We start from the raw sequence: 26,160 nt of genomic DNA on the forward strand, positions 1-26,160 counted from the left end.
AATAAGCGCCTTGCCTTAAGTCAAGGTAGATCAGGATTAGAACCCAAGACCATGCTGCTCACATCGAGTCACAGATTTGAAAGGAAGAAAGTGTCCAGATTGGGATGCAGTGGGGCTGAGAGACTAGAATTTACCAATGAGAGATTGAAGGGGGTAGAGAGAAAAAGAGGCCAGTCCCAGGTACTACGTCCCCTGACCAGGCCTCCAGGACTCTGGAGTAGCAGACAGCGACAGCCTCCTGGCCAGTGGCCCCCTCTCTGTCACATAAAACCCTCTCCATGTGCATCTCAGTCCAGACCTAGGAGCATGGCCACATTGAGCTCTGGCTGAGTAGGGGGCAGTTAGAACTTTCTGGAGCACCTCCCCCAGTAGGATGAGCTGAAGACCACCAGGGAGGTGTTAATGAAACAGGGAAGCTGTGAACAGACCCAGGAGTGATTCTAATCTGACACCTCCACCCTAGCCCCCACCAGTAATGAGCTGGGACCTGCCCTTCTCCCCAGAGAGGAGGGTGTGGGGGAGAAGAGGAAATCCTTGGGTATCTTTGTAGCCTCGGATGCCTCCTTTCTTCCTCAGCATCATCATCACCACCATCATCATTTTCACTGCAATAAAAAGCTCACATTATTAAGTACCTACAGTGTCCCTTGCACTGTGCTAAGTCCGTTTCCTAAATCCAATAATGAATTGTCACCACGAAGTATGCGGTAGGTACTATCCTTGTCTCCATTTTACAGGTGAAGAAACTGAGGCTCAGTTAAGTGATTGGCCTGAGGCAGACCCAATGTTTGGACCCAGGCCTGTCACACTCAGAAGTCTCCGTTCCTTTTTTTTTTTTTTTTGTAATATTTATTTTTTATTGGTGTTCAATTTGCCAACATACAGAATAACATCCAGTGCTCATCCCATCAAGTGCCCCCCTCAGTGCCCGTCACCCAATCACCCTCACCCCCTGCCCTCCTCCCCTTCCACCACCCCTAGTTCGTTTCCCAGAGTTAGGAGTCTTCCATGTTCTGTCTCCCAGAAGTCTCTGTTCCTAATGCTTTTACTACCGTGCCTCATAGCATGGCCCCACCAAATTCCTCAGTAGGAAGGTAGATGGAGTGGGAATGCTCCCCCGTCTGGAGACAGGCAGAGCTGAACTGTTGGGACACTGGGGGTGGGCTCACAGCTCCATGCTGGGAGGCCTATACGTGTGGCCACAGAGCTGGAGCTGGTGTGATACAAGAAAGGCAACAAGCCCACCCTGCATCCAGAGATTCCAGAACTAGAGAGAGAAAGGGAAGAAGAGGATCGTAGCCCTATCACTGAGCCTCATACTGTCCCTGTGTGCTCTTCCAGTCTTCTTTCCATATATGTGCAAAGAGAGTTGGGTGAGGGGGCTCCAGGGAGGAACCTCCAGCTCTACCCACTGCCTGGGGAAAGGGATGGAGAGGGTCATTGGCCTAGTGTGTGTGTGTGTGTGTGTGTGTAGAGGGGGTGCTGTTAGAAGACTCCTCTCTCCTGGTCCTGGAGGGAGGGGTTGAGCAGCTCTGTGAGTGGAGTCCCATGTTTGTAAACATCATTAATCAGGGATTAGCAGATGGGCATGCTAATTGCACCTGTGGAAGTCGGAGACCTCAAGGTTGATTACATTTACAAACTGTGGGGATCCCTGGCGCCTGGCCCTGCAAGAGTGATGGGGGAGGGTCTAATTTAGGACCTCAGCCTGGGGGAGGGAGCTGGCAATTTAACCTCCTGCCAAAAAATATTGCAGCCCCGGAGGGGGCTGGGGTGCTGGCCACAATTTAGCTATTCTGGAATACCAGCCTTCTGGGACCCTTCCTCTCTTGGCTGGGGAGCCCTGACAAAGGAGGAGCTTGCCAATGTCATTCCAACCCCCTCCCTCTCCAGCTCCCTCCAGCTGCTCTGAGGTAAATCACATGTTGCAGCTGAAATAGGCCCTAGTCTGTGGGGAAATTGAGGCCAGGTTGGTAGGACGGCAGAGCCCATGCCCTCAGATGCTGCAAGAACAGCTGCCATGCTCCTCCAGGACTGGGCTGAGGGCTTTACATGCATGAGCTCATTTGATCTGCACCCCGACCCTCTGAGGTGGAAGCTATTGGAAAAGTTAAGGGATCTGTCCATATTTACACTACGAGCAAGTCTGAGTTGGAACTCAAAGCAAGCACTACTTCATGGCCAGGGTCATGTTCTTAACCACCACTGCTCCCCTCTGGCTTCATTCTGACCCTGCCCTGCAGGGGATGGACCCCAGCCAGCCCCCCTTCATATCCACAGCCACGGCCACCCCGGGTCCTGTGTACTCAATCATGCTTGCTGAGCAGCCTCTGTGCCAGGCACTGCCCTGTGTCAGCGACCAGAGGCCACCCCAAGGAAATCCAGACCTTCTCCTTCACCTTAGGCTCTCAGGTGCTTTCTCTTTGTCTTAATGCCTGGTTTGCATCACATAATTACATACCTATGTGTGCATGGCAGGTAATCACAGCCTCAATCCCCTTTGGTTCAAGTGAGGCCAGACAGCCTGCTGCCCAAGGGATGAAGCAGGGAGGAGCCCCCTGTGCTTGGCTCTTAGCCCCCAGAGTGGCACTTTAGAGTGGCCCTCTAGATGGCTCAGACTCTTGGGATCTGGAAAAGTGATGAACACCGTGCCCAAAGCAGGGTAGATTAGGTTCCAGACACTACATGAGAGTCCGTGGGCAGGAGAACAGCCTCTGAACCCTGAGTATCCCCAACCACAGCTTCCAGGTTCCATGCTGGGTTTGGTCCTAGAGAGCAGAGCTCAATTCTGCACTGCCGCATGGAGGGAACACCAGGACATCTCAGTTAATTTCCATCAAGTCTACAAATCTGGATTCTCCAGAGACACAGAACCAACAGGTGATGTATACCCATATCCCTATCTGTATACACATGTATACACATTTGCTTATTATGAAGACTTGGCTCACTTGACTATAAGACTGGCATCTCCCAGCTCTGTAGGGTTGAGGGAGCAAGCTGGAAGCCCGGGAGAGCTGATGACACAGTTCCCATCTGAAGGCCACCAGCAGGCTCAAGACCAGAAAAGAGCCCACGTTTCAGTTCCAAAAAGCAGGAAGAATTCTTATCAGGGGAGTGTCAGCCTTCCCCCCGCCACCCCCTTCAGGCCTTTGATTGAGGCCTTCCCACACTGGAAAGGGCGCTCTCTCCCTTACTCAGTATACCAATTTAAAGTTTATTAGTGATCTATTTATTAATAATCTCTACACCCAACGTGGGGCTTGAACTTACAACCCCAAGGTCAAGAGTCACATGTTCTTCAGACTGAGCCAGCCAGGCGCCCCTCAGTCTACCAATTTAAATGTTCATCTCATCCAAAAAACACCTTCACAGAAACACTTGGAATAAGGTTTGGCCAAATAGCTGGGTATCCCATGGCCCAGGCAACTTGATACCTAAACTGAGCTGTTACAGCCACGTCTGTATTATCACATGCTAGTCCTGGGGTGCGCAACACTTAGGTTTACAGAATGTTTTTGCTGATACTCTCTTTTTATTCTTACAAATCCTTGTCGGGGAGCGGGTACTGGGGCAGGTGCTGAAGGCACTGTCCCTATTTTACAGATGAGGAGGCTGGGAAGCTATCCAGGCCAAAAGCTGTGGAGCCAGGGCTGGATGCAGCACCTTCTAAGAACCTTTAGGCAGAGATGAAAGGTTAACTGGCCCAAGCTTTCAGACATGCACTCAAAAGCGTGGGTGTGGGGGCACCTGGGTGGCTCAGTGGTTGAGCATCTGCCTTTGGCTCACAGCGTGATCCTGGGGTCCTGAGATCGAGTCCCGCATTGGGCTCCCCACGGGGAGCCTGCTTCTCCCTCTGCCTCTGTGTCGCTCATGAGTAAATAAGATCTTAAAAAAAAAAACACAGGTGTGAATGATTTAGAAGCGGTTTTTTGGACATGAGAACGTGGTTTCAAAGACCAGTGATTCTCGAACCTGGTGACACAGTGGCGTCAACTGGGGAGCCCTAAGAAACATGGGACCGGTCTCCTTCCCCAGAGATTCTGATCTAATCAGCTTGATGCCTCTGGGCATCTGGAATATTAAAGCTGTTACCACCACCACATACATCCTCAACCCTGATCTATAGAGTTTTATGAAAGGGTTTCTTCTTCTTTCTCTTTTATTTTTATTTATTTTTTTTTTTTTTAAAGATTTTATTTATTTATTCATGATAGTCACAGAGAGAGAGAGAGAGGCAGAGACACAGGCAGAGGGAGAAGCAGGCTCCATGCACCGGGAGCCCGATGTGGGATTCGATCCCGGGTCTCCAGGATCGCGCCCTGGGCCAAAGGCAGGCGCCAAACCGCTGCGCCACCCAGGGATCCCTTCTTTCTCTTTTAAAAAGACTTTATTTATTCATGAGAGACAGAGAGAGAGAGAGAGAAAGGCAGAGACACAGGCTGAGAGAGAAGCAGGCTCCTCACCAGGATCCCAGCTCCCCGGGATCACGACCTGAGCCAAAGGCAAGACGCTCAACCGCTGAGCCACCCAGGTGCCCCTCTTCCTCTTTCTTGAGAGGAAAAACCTTTAGAGGCATCTTAGACCTTCCTAATGTCTTTCTAAATTGGCATCCCCACCAAAATTCCAAGATCAATTCATTCCAAAGAGAAAAGAGTGGTACTATTTATCAAGCACCACCGTGTGGGAGGCACCCAGCTCACGTTGCCCTCTCTATCGTCCCATAACTTGGAAAGGTAGGATGATCCCCATTCTCCAACGAGGAGATGGAGACTCCAGTGGGAAAGGAGCCTGCCTATGATCACACAGCAATCAGGACTTGAACTTAGGTTGCTGTCCTCCAGATCCATGCTCCAGAGCAGTGCTTCCCAACTAGGGGCAATGGTCTTCCAGGGGACCTTTGGCAATGTCGGGAGGCATTTTTTGGTTGTCACAACAAGGGACAGGGGTGCTACTGGCATCCAGGGGGGAGAAGCCAGGGATGTTGCTGAACATCCTACACCACACAGGCCAAGCCGTCACACCAGAAAGTTATCTGGCCCAGGGTGTCACTACTGAGGTCCAGAAACCTTGCTCCAGTGGTTCTCAGCCTGGGCTATGCCTCAGACTCATTTGGGGGCTTTAAGAATCCTGATACCCAGGCTGCCCCTGACCATTTACACCAGAGTCTCTGGGGTTGGTCCCCAGTGTTGTTTTTGAGTTTACCAGATGGTTCCAATGTGCAGCCAGGACTGCTCTAAACTACTTATACTGGGGGCTTCTGCTCCCTTTGTGGGGCCCTGTGGGAGGAGGACCAAACCTATCTGGGTTGTACAGTAAACAGCAATGCTCTGCTTGACCAGGACTCTGATTCATCAGTTCCTTTCTTGGAGATGCACTGACTAATGAGTGGCTGGTGAGGGTTCTGGTGGGCCAGTGAGGTAAATGCTGCTGGCTAATCTTTCCCTCACCTCTCTGGGGGCCACCACCAAGAATCTCCCCCAGGTGGCTGTAAAAGCTTCCAGAAGACTGTGGCTCAAAGAGCGAGGCTGCCACCTAGTGGAGGAATGGGACAGGATGGCCCCGGTGATTTTATTTGATTCTCACAAAGAGCCCTGGGGAGGGAGGTGCCAACAAGGGCTCCAAGGCCCAGAAGGATGGAGCCATGTGCTCAAGGTCCCCACTGGGACAGGGTTTGAGCCTGGATTTGCACCCATCTAGTCCACAAGAGGAACCCGGGCCTCCCTCTACATTCTCACACGGGTTCCAGAGGAACAGGACCCCTGGACTTGGCTGCCTGATTCCCTTCTTGTCTTCCAGGCAGGGCCCAGGAGCGGAGACCCTCTCTGCCAGCACATCTTAGAGATTTTTTTTTCATCTTAGAGATTATTAACAAGCTGCCCCGTCTAACCATAAGCCCAAAATTAAAATAGGAAACAGGGATCCCTGGGTGGCGCAGTGGTTTGGCGCCTGCCTTTGGCCCAGGGCGCGATCCTGGAGACTCAGGATCGAATCCCACGTCGGGCTCCCGGTGCATGGAGCCTGCTTCTCCCTCTGCCTGTGTCTCTGCCTCTCTTTCTCTCTCTGTGTGTGACTATCATAAATAAATAATTAAAAAAAAAAAGACATTAAAAAAAAAAAAAGGAAACAGCTTTCCTCTGGTCTCTACTACAGAGCTCGCTGCACTCCAAGACAGTGGTTAATAAACAGGGGCCTAGGGACGCCTAGGCAGCTCAGTGGTTGAGCACCTGCCTACAGCTCAGGGCATGATCCAGGGTCTGAGGATTGCATCCCATATTGGGCTCCCTGTGAAGAGCTTGTTTCTCCCCCTGTGTGTGTGTCTCTGTCTCTCTCCGTGTGTCTCTCACGAGTAATTAAATAAAATCTTAAAAAAAAAAAAAAATACCAGGGGCCTGGTTGCACACTGAGGCAAGAGACTTCAGCACATTCAAGCATTTGGGTATGCATGCCCTCCGGCTCAGTCCAAGTCAGCTCCCATTTTGTCTCTCTCATTCTGATCCTGAGGATAGTCCTGGGTGCTGTGCCAGCCCAGGCCCTTCTGATGTGGCTGAGGGTTCCCGGGGGTCTTGGAGCAGGTGTTCTCTCTTCCTCCCCATAGGGAAATCTTTCCTCTGGCAGCAAATGGAGTGAAGAAGAATTCCTGTGCCGATAGACAAAAGGATAAGGGAAAAGGGAAGATAGAGAAGAGGAAGGACCACATGCCAGCCACGCCCTCATCCTACTGCAAGAGGACGCATTTCCCCCATCTGGCACATACAGTGACGGAGACAGAAAGCCAGAGAAACTTGCTTGAGGTAGAAGAGCTGCATGTATGTGATCAGAGGGCAGGAGGTCGGGCAACAGTAGACTCACCTGCAGCCACGGAGACATTCAAGGACTCGAGTCCAGGAGGCAGCTGCCGGCCGGGCAGGATGGTAAGGAGTAGCTGGCAGGATGCCTGCACCGCCTGGGACAGACCAGAGCCCTCGTTACCTGCAGGGCACAGAGGCAGAGGGTTAGGGATGCCCCAGCTACACATGTACATCTGGACAAGGAAAAGCAGGGATGTCTACCTACCCAGCACTAGGAGAGTAGGCTGGTTCCAGAGGAACTCCAAGCAGCTAGTGATGGGGATCTCAGAGGACATCTCAGGCCTTGGGCAGCCCACCGTGCCAGCCACGAGCCAGCCCTGCCGGGCTTTGGCCTAAAGAGAAGAAATCCAGTTCCGGCTCACCAAACCTTCCTCGGGCAAGGAGCTGGCCTTGCCCATACAGTCAGTTACTCCCTCACTGATCCATCAATTCAGGCAATAGTTATTAAGCCCTAACAGGCAAGCTCTGTCCTAGGACTTAGGACAGACAGGGCAGAGAACAAAACGGGCTAAAATCCCAGCCATCTGGCGGAAGGGTGATTGAGGAGGGTCTCACTGAGGTGAGCCTGGAGGATAGAGTACTGTGTAGGCTTTTGGGGGAAGAAGAATCTAGGGAGAGATGAGCAAGTGCAAAGGCTGAGAGGCTGCTGCTTATGCGACGCGTGTGAGGAATGGTGGCCCCGCGGGAAGGGAGCCACTGAGATGGAGAGGGAACAAAAGGCCACCTAAGGCAGGACCTCAAAGGCCACTGAAAGACTTTGGCTTTTATTCTGGGAGAGCTGTATAGGCTTTTTTTTTTTTTTTTTTTTTTAAATATTTCATTTATTTATTTGAGAGAGAAAGAGCAAATGTGCACTCACAAGCAGGGACAGTGGCAGAGGCAGGGGGACAAACAGACTCCCTGCTGAGCAGGTAACCCAAAGCAAGGCTTGATCCCAGGACCCTGAGATCATAACCTAAGCCAAAGGCAGATGGCCAACTGACTGCACCACCCAGGCGCCCTGCAGTAAAGGCTTTGAGCAAAGAAGTAAGATGTTTCAACAGAATCACTCTGCCAGCCATGTAGAGGGCCAACAGGAGACTGGTTTGGACATTTCCACAACACTGCAGGCAAGAGATGATGGTGGCCTGCACCAGGGTGGGAGCTGCAGAGATGGTGAAGATTGCTAGGAACACAAAAATAACTTCAAGGTAAAACTGAAAGAATCTGTTGATAGCTGTGGGCCATAGGCTATGAGAGCAGGAAGAAGGATCAAGGCCACCACAGCTTTGGGCCTAAACAAAGGGATGCAGTTGCCATTGGCTGAGCTGGATAAGTCTACACAAGGAAGTGCTCAGCTTTGGAAATGTGAAGTTTGAAATGCCCCTCAGACCACAAAAGAAGCTGTTGAATCTGGGCCTCCCGAGTAAGATCCAGGCTAGGATATACATTTGGGAGCCATCCAAGTGTAGATGGTATTTAAAGCCTTGAGACTGGATGAAACTAAGAAATGAACCCAGAATAGAGGAGGGGGCGAATAGTCAGAGGAGTAGCCAAATGCAAAGCAAGACTGCCCCCTTGTGTCCAGCACGAGAAGCACAGCCGAAGACAGAAACCTGGACCAGGAGAGGGTTTTCCTTAGGTTTACCCCTTCCTGGATATCAAAGTTGTTTGGTGGTGGTGGTTTGTCTGGGTTTTTGGTTTTTTTCTGGGTGGGGGTGGGGGGATGGGGAAGGCATAGATTAGTCCTTGTTCAGAGAGTCTTTCAAGCTGTGCCCCTACTCAGAACACATGACTCGTGCCCCCCAGCTTCTCAAAGCTCAACAAACGTTTACTGAAAACCTACTGAGAGTGAGGCTCTGAGGTACGTTAACTAGCCTCCAGGGCAAAGAGCTATGTATGCCTGGGGAAGGCACGAAGTAAAGGGAATGAAGCCAGAAAGTTTCCAACTTCAGATTCTGTTCTACTAAACCCCTTCCTAAAGGGATTTAGAAGGACGTAGGGAACGATCCTACATCCTCCTCTTCCTCCATCAGGTGGCTGCAGAGACTGGGCTTGGTTCCCTTCTGCTCCTTTCCCCGCCGCCCCCCTCCACGCCGTTACCTGTAGAAAGCCGGCCAGGTCATCGGTGGAGAACACGTCCATCACCTCCATAGCCCCTGCGCTGGCCTTGCTGACCACCGGAGTGAGCGGGCAGCTGCAAATGGCCCCATGCCCTGCATTAAGGTGGGTAAACTCAAACCCGGCGCCCTCCCCTCCGCCCCGGCTTCCAAGGGTTAGGGGTGTGAGTTCTGACGATGGGAAGCCCTGGCTGAGGGACCCCGGGTCAGGTGCTTAGAGACTCGGCTGCGCCCCAAACCAGGGCACATGGGGACTAAGGGACATCGTGCCTGTTTCTCCCGCTGGTGATGACTTTATCCACGCCGAGGAAGTGAGCAGAACGCAGCACGGCCCCAAGGTTCCGGGGATCCTGGAGCCTCTCGAGGACGAGCCACAGCCGCCGGGGGTCGTCGCCCGGCCTCGCCTCTTCGACCTCAGTCCAAGGCCGAGGCTTCAGCGGGCTCACCTCCATGCACACGCCCTGGTGCACCTGATGGCGGCACAGGGCGTCCAGCTTCTGCCGTCTGGGCCGCAGAACTGGGATGTCCCGCGCCTCTGCCTCCCGGAGCAGCTCGGCCCGCTCCCCCTGCAACCCGGATCTGCCGGCCTGGAGCAGGAGCCTGGCCACCCGGCGACGGGCGGCCCGCAAGGCCAGGAGACAAGGGGCCAGGCCAAACAGAAGCTCCAGTCCCCGCGGAGACCGCGAGGTCGGCGCCAGGTCATCCAGGAGCAGGCGGCTCAGCTCCTCCCCACGCCGCGCCGCGTGGGAGAAATGACAGGCGAAGAGGCGACCGGGACAACGCCAGGGCGCGCCCCCAACGGCCCCGAGCAGCGACATGGCCAATGGCCCTGCAGCGCTATCAGGAGCGCTCACCCCGCTCCCGGGGCCCCAGCACGGATGCGGGGGACGAGCGCCCCCGGCGCCCCGCAGACTCCCTGGGACCGGCGGCCCCGCCCCCGCCGCCCACGTGGGCCGCCGCGCTTCCGGGTTCGGGCGGCCCGCCCCGGCCCGCCCACGCACTGCGCATGCCCGGCCGCCCGCGCCTGCCCACAGCGCCCCCCGCAGGGCTGGCTGAGCCGCGGCCTTCTCTGTCGCGCTGCCGGCAGGACCTCCCCTGCCAGCGGCTTCACCTGCGCCCTTCCAGGTCCCCAGAGGTGTCCGGAGGCTGAAGAGCCACGTTCACCCCGGCCCCGGCAGACGCCGCTTTAAGGGCGTGTGTTCAACCGGGTCAGTCGTGGCGACTCCCTCCCCACATCCAGTCCACCGGCCGGTGCAGAAACTCCCGCGTCCGGCCCTTCCTCGGCACCGCCCCCAGGCCCGTCGGACCCTCAGGGTCCTCGCAGGATCCCAGCAGCCACTTCCTGTCCCGCGGCGGCTCTCTGGGCGCTGTGCCTGGGCCTCACCTGCGCACAAGCCACCTGATGCGCTTGGCCCACAGGTGCTGGGCGGACGCCTTGCTCGCACTCAGACCTGCGTGATCCACGCAGGAGCTTCCTTTTCAGCCCCATCTCACCCCCGCACGATGTTCTGTGCTGTTGCCACAACACTGGCTGCTCATTCACTTATTCAGCCTCCCACCCTTGTATCCACCGGTGTCCTCTTTCCTGGCTGGCAAACTCCTACCAATTTTCAAGACCCAACCCAAACCCACATGTGCTTTCTAAGGTAATCCACACTCCTGGACCGATGCCCCAAATGTACCCACCTTCCCCCTCACCTGGAGGAAATTCCGAGGCACAACTGCCCTGATCACAGAAAAGGAGGAAGAACCTGAAAGACACTCCCGAAGCCAAGGTAGGTTGTTGCAATTTTTCTTTTTTAATTGTCACAGTGAAATTCACTTGGGAGGCAGGCCCTAGTAGTCAGCGGCCATAGTCAGTGTGGAGTGATGACCCCAATAGGAGCCAAGAAGCCAAGCCTGGGCTGGAGAACTATGATGGGGGAAGAGAAAGGGCAATGGGGGCAGTAGGGCAGGGAGAGGAAGAAGCCTGGAGCCTTGGATAACCATTCAGATAGAAGGTGAGGACTTCTCTCTGCCACTTCCTCCCTGAGGGACAGGGCATGGGATGCAAGAAGACAGGGAAAGCCCCCCTCTGGGCCACAGTCCCTTCCCCAGGTCAAAAGGGAGAGACCAAAGAGAGCAAACAAACACCAAGGAGCCTAAGAAGGGGACCAAGAATGGGTTAACACATGAAATTATCAGGTATACCACCTCCTCTCCCCAACCCACTGTTCATATTTGTGGTGGAAACAGTCTGATAAGATATAAAAACTTCAAACAAATTTTCTAGCCCCTGGTGGGGTAGGGAGAGGAAGCAGAATCCAGGAGTCCAGAAATCAACACCTAAAATCCAGAGGCAGGAGCCAAGCCGTGAGGGGCGGGGAGGGAAGGCAGAGGTCCCCACAGGAAGCTAGATCACCTGCTCCGTGGGCCTCATCTGGATGTCTCCGATCTGCTGGAAGGCACAAGGCTTGAGGCAGCCAGAACGTTCTTCCCACCCCCTAAGGCCTCCCTGCGGTCCTCCTCTGAGGATGGCTGGGCTCTTCCAAGGGGTGGGCAGTCAAGGCCAGACTCACCTGGACATGTGGAGGTGTGCTGAGGACATAGATGACAGCCTCGGCCACATCCTCAGGCTTGAGACACTGGGGAGCACCAGAGGAAAGGGGTGAAGCGAGGGAAGAACAGACCTCCTACTTCTAACGTCCTCTCCAGCATCTTCATCCCCACCCCAGCCCTCCAGGAGGGGTGACAGGCTGGCTAGAGGGGTGCAGTCTAAAGGCCAGGGTTCCCTCTGCCTTTACATAGGGAGTAAGTGGCTCACCCCATCCCAGGAGGAGGCCCCACCTTTATGCGTTCATAGGTGACAGCTGCCTTCTCAGGGTCCTTGTCATGGAGTTTGAAGGCGAATTGTGTCTCCACCACTTCTGGAGAGATGCACTGGACCAACAGAGACGGCCTGCTCAGGGGCCGAGCAGAGCCCTGCCTCTACCCTAATCAGAGGCCGAGGCTTGGGGGGACAGGATGGAGACCTGGGGCAGGGGGTGCTGCTTCACAGTGATGGCCACCCAGTGTCCAGCAGCCACCTGGTCCGCCTATGGCTGCGATGCTCACAATGACACCTACCACCTTCTGAGCCCTTATCAGGTCAGTGTTTTATGACAGTGTCCCTTAAAACATTATAACCAAGTAGGTGTCGTCGTCTCCATTTTACAAGTGCAAAGAGTGACACTTGGAGGGGTCAAATGAGCTGCCCAGGGTCATGCGGCCTCCAGGAAAGAGCCCAGAGCCCAGGCTTCCAGCCATGCTTTCCCACACTCCTTGCTTTCTCTCAGCCTCACCCACTGTGTTCCCTTCTGGTCAGCCCCCTCCCACCTCAAAGTCAAGGACCAGGCAGGGGCACGCAAGCAGCAGGAGAGCCCAGGAGCTCTGTGCCCCTCACACTCCTGGCAGCACAGCCTGGACAGTGTGCGTGTGGGGTGGGGAGGGCCTGTGCCTACCCTGTCCCCACCAGGGCCAGGCTGCACCCTCACCGTGGCTCGGATGTGGGTCTGGGCCTCCCGAAGCTCTTGCCTCAGTCCCTCTGTAAGTGCGGTGACAGCATACTTGGTAGCACTATAGAAATGGATCACGGAGTGGGGTGACACTTGGTGACCAGACATGCTGGAGGAAGGAGGAAAGGGGAAAGAAGAGTGAAGCTGCTGAAAGAGCAGCCACGCCCCCTGCTGCACCAGCCAGCCCCACCACCTAGATGCCACAGGAAGCCTGCTCAAGGGGACCTCTGGAGGCCATTCTAGGGGCCCACTAAGGTAGCTTTCGTGGTTCAATCAGCTCCTGCAAGCTCTGCACTCCCCAGGAGTCCACCTAGGGGCTGGCACTTGATAACACTATTCTTTCCCTCACAATTGTGCCATCTGGCTGTTAACTGGGTATTAAATCCCTATTTTACCACCAATGAAACGGATGCTCAAAAAGGTCAAGTGAGCTGCAACAGATCACTCAGCTTGGTGGGAGAGTGGTGACCTGAGACATTGCCCTCCACCACCTGCCTCACCTGTTGATGTTAATGATATGCCCATCATCCACCTTGCGTTCCTTCATGGACTGGTAGGCTTCCCGGGTGCAAATGCTGAGCGCCAGCACATTCACCTGCAGGCCAGGGAAGGCAATGGGGTGTCCCCAGCATGGGCCCATCGGAGCAGGTAATAGAGCCAGAGTACGCCCCACACCCTGGGAGAGTGGCATTCCAAACAGTGTCCAGGTCCTACCAGAGACCAACAATGGTTCCAGGGTAATTTGCCTCCCCCTAAAACCACAAGCCCCAGGTGACAGCAGTAGTAGCTCTCCTCCCAGGGTGAAATCCCCTCCCCGGTTTCTACAAACAGGAATGGAAAACCCCCAAACCCATCCATGATCCTGGACCCTCCCTCTCTTGGCTGTCTCCTCTGCAAACAATAGAATGCCTGCCTTAGAGAACCATCTCCTTTTCTTCCCCAAACACCCTACTCCTCTTTTCTCTGGGTCAGTGTCCCTGGCCCTGCTCGCTCTAAAAAAACCTAAAAATCTTTCCTAAGATTGCTTTAAAAATCTCTCTCCTCAAGCACAGACCCTAGTCTCTCCCCACCCTTCGGAGTACTCTCTACTCCCTTCCTGTCCTCTCCCCTCCCCTGTGACTACAAGCAGAGAAGGCCTGACCTTCCTTCCCCTGCCTTCCATCTATCTACAAGACTAGGTGTGGAGACTCTTTAGACAGTGGAGTAACTGGTCATAGGATGGCAGAGGACCTCCCAAGCACATGGGGGTTTTCTGTCTTCCTTGGCTTCTGCCAAAGGTGGCCCCAAGTCCCCACCTTTCATGGAACAAAGGCCTTAAGAAGTATCTCAGCTCTAAAGCTCCTGCCAAGCCCCACCCTTCCCCCATGAGGACAAGCAGAGATAAAGCTTTCAGCAGGTCCTCACTCTCTCTTCCTGAGAGAAGAAATAAGACCTGCCAGGACATTAGATGTTTCTCTTTATCAGGTGTCAGAGCCAGGCATCGGAGACAGAACACTCTCAGTGTGAACCTGCCTCAGCACACATGGCAGAAGGGCACGAGAAGCTTTGAGCCCTGTTTCTGGTCCTCTCGGTAATGTATGTTTGTGAGGCAGAGAACTCAAATCTGAGGACAGATGGAGTAGGAGAAACAGGTCCCCTAGGACCAAGGGAGTTGATTCTCCTACATCTGGTGGTATGTGGTGGCTGGAGATGTCTCAGAAGACAATCCTAATAGGATTTTATAATGCTGAATGAAGCTGAAAGGGTCTTAAAGATTTGAGATAAGTCCCTCATTTTACAGATGAGGAACTTGAGGTCCAGGTTTAGAGACTCACTTAACTGCAGGTGAGGACCGCAACTCAGACCTCAGAAAGCTTTCTGGGGATAGGGGATAGTGCTTCATTCTTCATGGTTCATTGTTTCAGTGTTCATTGTTCATTTCTAGGCCCAAGCACCTTTTAGGTGCCAAGTCAATTGTGGGGAAAGATGGATCCCCATGGACACACAGCTTTTAATTTCTCGGGATACTTTTATACCCTAATATTGCCCCATAATATAGTCTATAAGTTGAAAACCCATGTCCTGAAGGCTGTGTTTGGTCTATACAAAATTTTAAAACACTTTTAGTTCATTCCCAATGTGTACTGGGAGGTTTCATTCACTCCACAAATACTGAGCATCTACTGAATATCTATTATGGGCAGAGAATAAGCCAGACAAAAATCCTTGCCTTGGGAGCACCTGAGTGGCTTAGTGGTTGAGCGTCTGCCTTTGGCTCGAGTTGTGATCCCAGGACTCAGGTTCTACCCACATTGGGCACCCTGCTCAGTGGGGAGTCTGCTTCTCCCTCTCCCTCTGCCCCTCCCTCCTGCTCGTGCTCTCACTCACTCTCTCTGTCTCTCTCAAATGAATTAAAAAAATCTTTATTAAAAAAATCCTTGCCCTTGGGCAGTCCTGGTGGCCCAGCGGTTTAACACTGCCTTCAGCCCAGGGCGTGATCCTGGAGACCTGGAATCGAGTCCCACGTCAGGCTCCCTACATGGAGCCTGCTTCTCCCTCTGCCTGTGTCTCTGCCTCTCTCTCTCTCTCTCTCTTTCTCTGTGTGTGTGTGTGTCTCATGAATAAATAAAATCTTTAAAAAAAAAAATCCTTGCCCTTGGAGCAGAGGTTTTGGTCAATGGGAGGGGTGGGATGTCACATAAAAACCCAGGCTCTCCGCTCCTCTCAAAGAAATCATTGATCTGGCCACACTGGACCCACACTGCACTAGGGTCAAGATGCTGGACTTCAGCAGCCACCCTTGTACTTGGCCGTGTGCTCCCCCATTGACAGCAGACTCCACCTGACCTACCTCACTCATTTAGGCATTTACCTGGCCCCAGGAGAGTTTGTGGCCCTACACATCAATGATATAGGTGTGTTCACCCCAGTTAAATGTGACAAGACTGGAGCTCAAAGAGGGTGGCCGGCCATCTGCTTGAAGCCACACAGTGACTGAGAGGGCTTAAGGAGAATCTCATCTCCTGTCTCTTGGCTCCTTTGCTTCCGAAAGACCACGTTCCCAAGTATGTAGCGTGGTACTGACACGCAGGGGCATTCAATAAACAGCAGTTCTCTCCCTACCAGTCTTTCTTCCAGGAGAAAGAAATCAGCCTGGACTTTAAAAACGGCCCCTTTTGGGGGCTCAAAGGAAAGAACAGAAAAGATGTGGCCATTCATCTCACTGTGCCTTTGGTAGGGAAAGAAACAAGGGTGGAGTCAAAGTGCCCCAGGTAGGAACCCAAAGCACCCTCTGCTTTGCTGTCCTACCCCAAGCCTCGCCCTGGTTCACAGAGCCCTGGCCCCCGACTCTCCTCCCAAGCCCTCCATCCAAGCCAGCAGCCCTTACGTTGAACATGTCCTTCCAGCCGCTGGTACTGCCTGAGAGCAGGGTGTCAGGCCGGGCCAAGCCAGCATTATTGATGCAGATGTCTACACCGCTATGCTGAGAGCGGACGGCCGAGAACATGGAGAGGATGTCCTCCTCGCTGGACAGGTCACATCTGTGGGGGATCAAAGTCCCAGGATAGCCTGCACTCTTACATTCGGCAGCCAGCTCCTATGGAACCCAACAGGGAGCTAACTGGGGTGAGCTGCTCACTCCCACACCTTCCCACCCAAGACAGTCTTCCTCCACTGTCACTCCTCAGAGAACTCTCTCCTTTGGTAGCCACCTTCCAGCCACGTAGATGTTGGGGCTACTTGTCCTCTTTGGTCAAAATCCAGGAGATGATGAGCATTCCCTGAGTGAGGGGGGCCCAGGGGAGTTGAGATCGTCAATGGAGGAACCTCATGATAAACTCAAGTTTTTGGTTCCAAGAAGGGAAAAGGGAGCCAGGGGTCCTAGACAGCGTGGTCTCTCTTCGTTCTGCCTCTCAAGCAGGAGCCCTTCTCTGCTCACAGGTAAGCTGCACCTCTCACCCCACTCCTTGCGTCCTCCACCAGTACCAGGAGTCACTGAGCTGGTTACTCAGGGATTCTCTCCTCTCCTGTTGCCTCATCCAGTCCCTACCAGAGGGCCTATGTCTGAACTGTCACCCTCCCTCCACAGAGTGCAGCCAGCTGGCTTTCAGATTGAGCCCAACTGCCAGTCTCCCCTCGCCCTACCTATAAAGACAGGTGAGGAAGTCACGACAGATTCTTTTCCTCTGTCCCACAGTGTACTGTCCTCTACCCCTAAACTTCTCAGGTTATGATAAGACCAGTCAGGTGGCAGGTGACACCGGGCAGCCCCAATGTATCAACAGGGACCTCAGGACGCTGAGGAGCCCTGAGACAGACAGACCTGAGAAGGCAGAGCCACTGCGAGGTGGCTGTGAGGGATGCAGACATTCAGAAGCAGGAAGAAACCAAGCCATGTGGCCTTGGAGGCCAGAGACTGGGCACCTGAGGCTTGTGAAGGTGACCATACATGTGTGGGAGGGAGAGCGTTAGGGGGTAGGAGGTGCCCTAGAGGAAGGCCCACTTGGACACCAACTGCCCTGGCCTTGAACCCCTTCTTCCCCAAATCAAGATGGGAATAAAGGGTTGGATCAGGGGACCTAGAGATTCTTTTTCTGCTTTAACTTCTCAAGAGTTCAAAAGGTATAGTCTTCTGGGACTTCGAAGGCCCCCTTTACCCCATTTCATCTACTCACAGCCACAGGACAGGGCTTCTCTCTGTTGGGGGCCAGAACTCAAACTCTGTTTTAATGTCAATAAACACAAATATGGCAGGGATCCTCCCTTCCCCTGGCATACAACTTCTCCCTTCCACCTCCAGACTCAAATCCCCACAGGAAAGCCAAATTGGAGGACTTGGGGACATAGAGCTCCCTGTCATTGCCTTCTCATGTCCCACCTATCCTCATCTATCCTCAGAAATGACCTGAAATTATGTCTATCCCCTCCCAGCACAGGCATTTCCCCCTCACTAAAGGAGTCATCCTGGGGCTGGATGAGTAGCCTGAAGATCCCCGTGGAGCTCAGGGACCCCTTTCCTGGCTAGTTTGCGTTGGCAGGGGATGGTGGTGGGGAGTAGGAAGAGAAGGCAACAATGGCTTTAGAATTAAGGAATCCATGGGTCTAAACCCTGGTCTGATGGTCTAGGCTCCAAGGTTGGGGCTGGGCCCTGAGCTCCTCAGGACAGGAGAAACGGAGGGGTGGAGTAGGGCAAGGATATAGCTGGGTGACCTTGGGACTATCTAGATAGCTATAAAGTGTACCTTTGGCCAGCAGCAGGGAAGGGGACAGCCCTCCTTCGGTACACCTTCTCCCTTTGTCCCCACCCAAAGCCTCCTTATGTTGGGACTTTGACCAATGGTGAAGATAAAGCCCTGCAGCTAAGCACTAGCCCAAACCCCGAGAGTGATTTTGCCAGGAACAAATCCAAAGATGACCTATGATGGAAATTTCTCGTCGTCTTCCTTCCTGTTACAACATGGCCAACTTCATTTCATTTTGCTCTGGGCTCTTGTTGCTCACATCTTGGGGCTCCCAACCCCAGGTTAAGAAAAAAATAAGAAGTTTCGGTTCTACATTGCTTTGTCTCCTCAGGGCTCACATATTCCATGCCCTATTTCACCTACTCAGTCCCACCTAGGACAGTGAAATTGGAGAAAGGTCTATCTGTAAATATCCCACTGGGGTCGGGGTTAACCCTCAAATTTGGGAGTGAGTCTCTTCTGGAAAGCTCCACTCCCACCCCAACCACACCTTCAGTCCTGGGTAAAAAAGTATCCTGATCAAAAACCTGTAGCCCCTGTTCATCTGGCTGGCCAGTCACTTCGCTTGGCTTTGTGGGCAAGGAGGTCTGGGGACTAGAGGGAGAAATCCAGTAGCCAACTTAGCCACTGAGGCCAGTAAGTTTTCTTTCCGTCTCCCTAGCTGCCTAGCTAGCCCTGATCTCTGGCAGGTAGATAGGCAGAGAGAAAGATGCCAAGGAGTCAGAGAACTGGTACACTGCAGTAGAGGCTGTCAGGAGTAGGAGCTCCTTAAAAGACGGGACTTTATAACAGGTAAGATAGAGGCCTGTCCTACTAGGCATCCATCCCTCCCCCTCTGGCCCCCTTGCAAATGGCCTTGGGGTGGCGGACAGGGGAGGCCAGGTTCACCCCGCCTCCCCCACCCAGACCCGACCCGGCTGGAAACGACGCCTCCCAGAACGACCCTCCCCGCGGCGGGGACTTACCTCGATGTTGCCCACGGTGCGGGCACAACCCACTACCTTCAGTCCCTGCTGGACCAGGGCCCGGGCCACGGCCGCGCCGATGCCCCCCGAAGCTCCCGTCACCAGTGCCAGCCGGTCACGCCACCGCTCCATGCCAGCCCTGGCGGTGGTCCCGAGCCGCCCGCCCCCCTCGCTCCACGAGCCGGACATTGGGATCGCGGAGCCCCGCCCCGGGTCGCCGGGGCTCGGCCGCTCTCCGGTCACCGCCGCGGCCGCCGCCCACCGGCCCCGCCCCGAGCCTCGCCCCAGCCCGCCTCCATTCCGCCGGGCCCCCGGCTGCGGCCCCACCCTCCGCCCCCCCGCGACCCGCCTCCTCCCAGCGGGAGGCCCGCCGTGCCCTGGCCGCCCCGCCCCCGCCCCTGCCTGGCGGGGGCCGGGAAACCACGCTTCCCGCCGCGCGGCCGGGCGTGGGAGGGCCGCGGGATCTCGCGGGCCGGCCTCCCGCAGCGGCAGGGAAGCCGAGGTTTGATGGGGGCTTGCTCCAGGCCCGAGGCCGCACGTACCCCCCCGCCCCGTGTTCAGTCTCCCTTCCCAATGTCCTGAGCCCTAAGGCTGGGAGGAGAAATTAAGGGCGCTTAGGTGACTCCAACGCCCCCGGTGGCTGATGGGAAGAGTTCGGCCCAGAAAAGGCTGTCTCAGCGGCTATCCTCGCCTAGTTACCTTGAAGAGGCTCTTAGACCCACCTGAATCCTCGGCGTTACTAGAAGGAGAACTTAAAAGTTAAAAATGGAAATACCCCCAAGTACACGTTTATTGGCCCACTGTCTCCAACGGTCCTAACCCTCCCAACTCCCATTGAAACAAATGTATCACTATGCATATCAAAGATTAAAGCAATAGCTAATATTTATTGAGCACTTACTGTGTAATAGGTACTTTTAAAGCACTTTAAATATATTAATATGCAGAGCAGCCCTATGAGATAACTACTTCCTGGTCTTCATTTTATAGATGACTATCCTGAGAAGGTGAAGCATGGTTTGGACTTCAAGCTGTCCAGTCTTAGGCCAGAGGTTGTGCTCCTAAACTGGGTTCCACTCCATTCTCCCCTTTGTCTCTTCTTGGGTTGTTGGGTTTGCTCAGAGTAGAGCTCACTTTGCTCTTTGACCACACAGGATGTTCCATCAAAGCTCTGGAAACTGCCTTCCTTACGTCTGCATTCCCAATATAACCATCCTTTCAAAGAAAAAACACCTCTGCCTAAGGAACTCCTCCACTGCAAGCAATGGTATAAGCAGTAAATGTGGCTGGTTTATTCATTCACCAAGTACCATGTTTGGCCCACAAAGATTAAAATAAAACCAGGGATGCCTGGGGGGCTCAGTGGTTGAGCATCTGCCTTCAGCTCAGGGCATAATCTGGGGGTCCAGGAATTCAGTTCCACACCGCTCCCTGCAGGGAGCCTGCTTCTCCCTCTGCCTTTGTCTCTCATGAATAAATAAAAATCTTAAAAAAAATAAAGCCAGCCCTTCTTTCACGGATCTCGAGAGAAAACCTGACTGCAAAGGCAGTGAATAGAGCTTTAGGGCTGTGGGGGACCCTTAGTTATTTTTTCTGGATTCCAGGATGAAAGTGAACAAAGGTCAGACTCATTTTACCTCTGCCCCACCCATCCTTATACAACTGAGGGGGTATATCAAAGAAATGCCACCATCTATAAAAATTAAATCTAAGCTTCTGCTGTTGTCCCCCCTGAAGTCTGATTAAGTGGTAGAAAGCCCCTAAAATTCACTCCATCCTCACTCCAAAGAGGTATTGACTGTCCCACTATTTCACTGCTGCCCACCAAGTATTATCAACATGTAAACACAAAGCTCTAAGCACACGTTTACTGAACTGACTCAACCTTTTAAATGGCAGCCAAATGCTACTCCAGGGGGAATCGCTCTCCTTCAGTGCTCTCAGACAGCTTATGGAAGCAGTAAACTGTAATGCCATAGTGACTTTATTGTAGGAAACCAGACAAGGAGCATGCACTTACAGACTGCAATGTGGTTAGCCTTGGGTGCAGCCCTCCAGTCCCAGGTTTAGGTGCTTGCTAGAGTCACATTGCTCAGGCCACTCTTGGTAGAAATTCTGGTTTCATTCTTCTAGTTCAATATGAATCTCTGAATTTAAGGTGCTTTATGTTAGGTATCAGGGAATTTTTAATAACAGCAATTAACAATGTCATGAGAAAGATGCTAGCTAGCCAGTATTTAAAGGTACTGAAGCAAATTTCTTTCAAGACTGGAAACTGCTTTTCTTGGTTGTTGACTCTGGTCAAGGGAAGAATTTTGCCCTCAACGATCTGTATCTCTATCCTAACATTAACAATGGCTAAGTACCAAGTCCACAAGTGGCAAATATTAAAATACTGCCACACATTAAGTAGAAACATGTACACCAACTTTTACTATGCGTATTAATAAATATTCTTTATTTTAAATTTTGCACATTGCGCTTTAACATTACATCCAAACATTTTGCAAGTGGATGTCTACTTTGTAAAACCATATATTCAGCTCATTGTCATTTCTGTACAGAAGTATAAGTACAACATTACTTTTTGCCACTAGGTTGCTTTAGTAAGTCTCACAGGAAGAGAAACATTTAATGAAGAGAGATGGCTTAAATCATATGGCAGGCCTGCGCAGCCACGCAACTAAAGACACAAGCCTGAAGAAAGAACAAACTAATGAGGTTACCTCCACCGTCTCCCAAAACAAGAAAGAATCACATTGATTTAAGATAAAATTTTGCCATAAGTCACTAAATTAAGTTTTTTGAAAGAGAAGGCGCAGTAGTCATCTTGAGTGTTTCATTGAAAGACAGAGCTATTTTATTTATTTAATTTGCTCCAGCCGTTGTCAACCAGCCACTACAAATGGGCCTCTTGTGATCATTTAAGCGGCAGTATTTATTAAATTTCTCCTTCAGATGCTGTCGGTATTGTTCTCTATTGCTGTAGAAAGACTGGTTATTAGCCATAAATGACTGTATTTCGTCTTGTGAGATAAAGATTTCCTCATCTGAAGTACATTCAGACTCATCCTGCAAATAAAAGCAGTAGTTAAGATTATGAGTTAAACTAAGAATGCAAAATACTATGCTGATGGAGGACAACTAAAAATTAAGGCAGGTTAGCCTTTTGATTTCAATTGAGTCACAAAAGGTCTTTGATTGGACTGTTTACAGAACAAGCATCATGTCATTCTGTCTCAGAAAGTACTAAGTAAGAATATAATCCAACTCCACTCAGTTTGAAATTCTGAATCTATAATTTGTCCTAGAAGACCTGTAAACCTGACAGAGTACCAACATGCCTTTGCCTTAAAAAAATGACTAGAGGGCAGCCCCAGTGGCGCAGCGGTTTAGCGCCGCCTGCCTGCAGCCCGGGGTATGATCCTGGAAACCCAGGATCGAGTCCCACATCAGGCTCCCTGCATGGAGCCTGCTTCTCTCTCTGCCTTGTCTCTGCCTCTCTCTCTCTCTCTCTCTCTCTCTCCCCGTCTCTATGAGTGAATAAATAAAATCTAAAAAAAAAAAAAAATGACTACAGATGGTTATAGCTCGCTACCAAACTCTAAATAACCAGACTGATCTGGTTTTTAACTGGCTGGTCCTATGCTGAAACTTTTAGCTCTAACAAATTAAGTAAAATATAACCTTTTTAAAACTTAGGAAACTTAACCACCATGTAAAAAAAAAAAAAATCTAAAGGATTTGGTTCCATTAACAGCCTAACTACTATACAAAAGATACATCACCCATCTCTTTTCTTCCCCTCCTCTAAGCTCCACACAAACTATGTACTACTGGGTTGCTTGCAATCAGGCATAATTCACCTAAAGTATCAAGACTTGGGAATCAATATAAAAGATTTTCCAGTTATGCTCTGATCCTACATGAACCTAAAGGATAGAACCTAGAAAAGTGGGCTCTAGTTCAGATTCTACATATTTTCCTGGTCTGGAAGGCTAGCCACCATAAATTGCCACTCAGAAAGGCAGTTTGCTTACAAATAACCCTCTTCAAAGAGGCAGACTCCTGGACATAATGCTAACTCTATCCCCTTCTCCCAACTATTCTCTCCTACCTCTGAGACAAAGGAAGACAAGGAAATGTGCTCTAGAGCAGTTGCATAACCCATGACTGGAAGAGCAGAAATGAAATCACCAAAAATAATGAGACTGCCCTTAATGTCCCCCAGTCCCAAGTTTAAATTCTCAAATATTGTCCCCTTCCACATCTACCCCATGAGCAATCAGTTATTCACAATAAGATATCCTTACTTACAAGGAGTTCAACTAAGCTCTTGGCACCTTTACCGGAATCAGGACCAAATGACGGTTCTGTAGGTTCTGCAAACTGTGGTACATTTTTCCTATGCTCAAACCAAGGCAGTGGCTGCCCACCCTTTTCAGAACTGCAACAGCTTTCAGGATGTGCATCTTTGGTCTTGTCACGGTGAAACACTGTGTGCACGGTATTTCCTGAGGTCTCTCGATTACCTGGATCTGTAATACAGCTTCCAAGCTTTTGGATCTGAAACCACAACAAAGGATATCCCAGATAAAAAGGCAGGAAATAATAGCAATTACTCTTTAAAGAAAGAAAAAAAAAAGGCCCTAATGACGTGTTAACTTTTTAGAAGGAATGCTGAATAACAGCAGCAGCTGGCAGTTAGTAGGCACTTACTACATAACAGATGCTATGTTAACTCATCAATATCACCTCATTTCATCTTCACAGAACTTAATCTGATAGGGACCATTCTCTCCTTAAAAATGGAACAACTGGGATGCCTGGGTGGTTCAGTGGTTGAGTGTCTGCCTTTGGCTCAGACTGTGATCCTGGGGTCTGGGGATCGAGTCCCACATCAGGCTCACCACAGGGAGCCTGCTTCTCCCTCTGCCTACGTCTCTGCCTCCCTGTCTCTCTCAAGAATAAATAAAATCTTTAAAAACAAACAAAAACAAAAAAACAAATGGGACAACTAACATCAAGCAAACTGCTCAAGATTACATAGCTAATTCATTTAAAACTATTATGAAGGGACGCCTGGGTGGCTCAGTGACTGAGCGTCTGCCTTTGGCTCAGGTCATGATCCAGGTTCTGGGATAGAGTCCCACATTAGGCTCCCTGCAAGGAGTCTACTTCTCCCTCTGCCTATGTCTCTGCCTCTCTCTCTCCCTCATGAATAAGCAAAACTTAAAAAAAAAAAAAAAAAAAAAAACTATTATGAAAAATGGGGTGTGGGATCCCTGGGTGGCTCAGGGGTTGAGTGTCTGCTTTCAGCCCAGGGCGTGATCCTGGAGACCCGGAATCAAATCCCACCTCAGGGTCCCTGCATGGAGCCTGCTTCTCCCTCTGCTGTGTCTCTGCCTTTCTCTCTGTCTCTCTCATGAATAAATAAAATCTTAAAAGAAAAAAAAAAAGAAAAGAAAAAAATGGGGTGCCTGGATGATTCAGTCAGCTAAACATCTGCCTTCAGCTCAGGTCATGATCCTGGGGTTCTGAGATCAGGCCCCACAGAGCTCCCTGCTTTGTAACAAGCCTGCTTCTCCCTCTGCCCTTCGCTTGCGTTTTCGCTCTCTCTCAAATAAATAAATAAAATATTAAAAAAACGTATTATGAAAAGAATGAACTGGATTTATGACTCACATGGACTGCTGGTCAAATGACTACATCAGACACACACACATACAAGATGAGCAACCAATGGAACTGCATTCTAAAGGTACTCCTTCTCAAATAATAATAAATACTAAGAACTAAGCTGCAGACTTGTCACTCCTAAAAAAAATAGGCTGTTCTCCCCTCAACAGCAAAGATTTTAAAATTATAACATTTACATGTTCATCACATTTCAACATCTTGGCTTTCTTTTTCTTCTTTTTATTTTTTCCTTTGGTGGTGTTCTCTTCAGAATTTGCCCAACATTCAACACAGCTATCTCCATCATCCTCTTTGTCTTCACAGTGATGAACACAGGAGTCGTCACCTGCAGAAATCAATAATCTCTTATTTATGTGCTTAAATCAGCCATGTAGTAGAAATAATTGGGAGGTTTAATCTGAACCTACCGTGTTCATCATGATTACAAATGCCTTCAGTGCAGGCAACATCTGAACCCTCCCGAGAACCTGTTTCACTCCCTTCCATGCTAGATGAATATCCACAATCACTACCATTACAGTGTGGTGATAAGCCTGAAAATAAAGCAGTTGAGAGATACAATTAACATACCAATACATATATTAGTACAAAGAATGAACTGGAGACTACAGAAAAATTTCAAAATTGATAGCTTACTGAAAATAAAAAATTAAATAATGAAAACATAATTAGGGATTTACAGTTTTTTGTTTTGATCAAATAATAACAAATCAAACACCATAAAGAAAAAGGGACTAGTGTCTTAAGAAACAGGATCTCTAAAACCTCTTACATTTTTTTTTATTTTTTAAATTTAGGTTTTTTAATTATTTATTTATTTTTAAAGATTTTATTTATTTATTAGAGAGAGAGAGAGAGAGGGGGGGGGGGCACAGACACAGGCAGAGGGAGAAGCAGGATCCATGCATGGAGCCTGACATGGGACTCGATCCCACGTCTCCAGGATCACACCCTGGGCTGAAGGTTGTGCTAAACCACTGAGCCACCCGGGCTGCCCTTAAAGTTGTTTTTAAAAAGTAATTTCTTCCCTCAATGTGGGGCTTAAACTCACGACCCTGAGATCAAGAGTTACATTCTCTATTGACTGAGCCAGCCAGGTACCTCCAAAAACCTCTTACATCTAAAAGAAAGAATATGAGGCATCTGGGCGGTGCTGTGGGTTAAGTGTGACTCTCAGTTTAGGCTCAGGTAATGATCTCAGGGTCCTGGGATTGAGCCCTAGGTCAGGCTCTGTGCTCAGCTCAGAGTCTGCTTGAGACTGTCTCTCCCTCTCCCTCCTCCTGCTCATCTGCACATTCTCTCTCTCAAATAAATAAATACATCTTTAATAAATAAGCTTGAGACTTAATTTTAAAAAGAAACTGTAGAGGGAATACTTGGGTGGCTCGGTCAGTTGAGCATCCAACTCTTGGTTTCGGCTCAGGCCACAATCTCAGAATCATGAGATGGAACTCCCACATCAAGGCCCCTGTTGGGCTCTGCACTCAGTGCATTATGTTTCAGATTCTTTCTCGCTTCCTTTCCCTCCCCCTCTGCCCCTACACTGCCCCCTCCCCCCATCCTGTTAGAGTACAGTCTCTCCAAAATAAATAAAATCTTTTTTTTTTTTTTTAAGATTTTATTTATTTATTCATAGAGACACACAGAGAGAGAGGCAGAGACACAGGCAGAGGGAGAAGCAGGCTCCATGCAGGGAGCCCGACGTGGGACTCGATCCCGGGTCTCCAGGATCACACCCTGGGCTGCAGGTGGCAGTAAACCACTGTACCACTGGGGCTGCCCAATAAATA

General features: G+C 51.0%; 3 protein-coding genes across 14 annotated transcripts in view; all 3 read right to left on the reverse strand.

Moving 5' to 3' along the window:
* Nucleotides 1-5,539: 5,539 nt before the first annotated feature.
* Nucleotides 5,540-9,894, reverse strand: MRM1 (mitochondrial rRNA methyltransferase 1). Its single transcript, XM_072779631.1, has 5 exons — nucleotides 9,221-9,894; nucleotides 8,934-9,027; nucleotides 7,057-7,183; nucleotides 6,853-6,972; nucleotides 5,540-6,640 (listed from the first exon to the last, which is right to left on the reverse strand). The coding sequence occupies exons 1-5, from the start codon at nucleotides 9,766-9,768 to the stop codon at nucleotides 6,489-6,491; spliced, it is 1,041 nt and encodes a 346-aa protein (XP_072635732.1). The 5' UTR covers nucleotides 9,769-9,894; the 3' UTR covers nucleotides 5,540-6,488.
* An 832-nt stretch (nucleotides 9,895-10,726) lies between these two features.
* On the reverse strand, nucleotides 10,727-18,939 carry DHRS11 (dehydrogenase/reductase 11). The gene is made up of 7 exons (XM_072779691.1): nucleotides 18,671-18,939; nucleotides 15,851-16,060; nucleotides 12,984-13,078; nucleotides 12,463-12,592; nucleotides 11,777-11,869; nucleotides 11,509-11,574; nucleotides 10,727-11,384 (listed from the first exon to the last, which is right to left on the reverse strand). Exons 1-7 carry the CDS (start codon nucleotides 18,857-18,859, stop codon nucleotides 11,343-11,345), a joined length of 825 nt encoding a protein of 274 aa, XP_072635792.1. The 5' UTR covers nucleotides 18,860-18,939; the 3' UTR covers nucleotides 10,727-11,342.
* Nucleotides 18,940-21,099: 2,160 nt separating this feature from the next.
* GGNBP2 (gametogenetin binding protein 2) overlaps nucleotides 21,100-26,160 on the reverse strand; it is a 33,450-nt gene continuing 28,389 nt past the window's right edge. For all 12 annotated transcript variants that reach the window (XM_072779683.1, XM_072779677.1, XM_072779679.1 and 9 more), the window contains 4 exons: nucleotides 24,778-24,903; nucleotides 24,547-24,695; nucleotides 22,988-23,236; nucleotides 21,100-21,742 (listed from right to left, as the gene is read on the reverse strand). In XM_072779683.1, the coding sequence (XP_072635784.1) occupies nucleotides 21,539-21,742; nucleotides 22,988-23,236; nucleotides 24,547-24,695; nucleotides 24,778-24,903 (728 nt within the window). In that variant the 3' untranslated portion in view covers nucleotides 21,100-21,538. The remainder of the gene's footprint in view (nucleotides 21,743-22,987; nucleotides 23,237-24,546; nucleotides 24,696-24,777; nucleotides 24,904-26,160) is intronic.

The sequence above is a fragment of the Canis lupus genome, chromosome 16, assembly GCF_048164855.1.
Source record: "Canis lupus baileyi chromosome 16, mCanLup2.hap1, whole genome shotgun sequence".
Lineage (NCBI taxonomy): Eukaryota > Metazoa > Chordata > Mammalia > Carnivora > Canidae > Canis > Canis lupus.

Excerpts from the sequence above, each read along its gene's own strand:
- DHRS11 (XM_072779691.1), bottom strand. The coding sequence starts at position 18,859 with ATGTCCGGCTCGTGGAGCGAGGGGGGCGGGCGGCTCGGGACCACCGCC. Across the intron at positions 12,593-12,983 it reads CATATCATTAACATCAACAG|CATGTCTGGTCACCAAGTGT; the intron begins GTGAGGCAGGTG and ends TCCTTCCTCCAG. Across the intron at positions 11,870-12,462 it reads AGACCCACATCCGAGCCACG|TGCATCTCTCCAGAAGTGGT; the intron begins GTGAGGGTGCAG and ends CTGTTGGTCCAG.
- MRM1 (XM_072779631.1), bottom strand. The coding sequence starts at position 9,768 with ATGTCGCTGCTCGGGGCCGTTGGGGGCGCGCCCTGGCGTTGTCCCGGT. Across the intron at positions 9,028-9,220 it reads ATCACCAGCGGGAGAAACAG|CTGCCCGCTCACTCCGGTGG; the intron begins GCACGATGTCCC and ends GGCCATTTGCAG. Across the intron at positions 6,973-7,056 it reads GCCTACTCTCCTAGTGCTGG|GTAACGAGGGCTCTGGTCTG; the intron begins GTAGGTAGACAT and ends TGTGCCCTGCAG.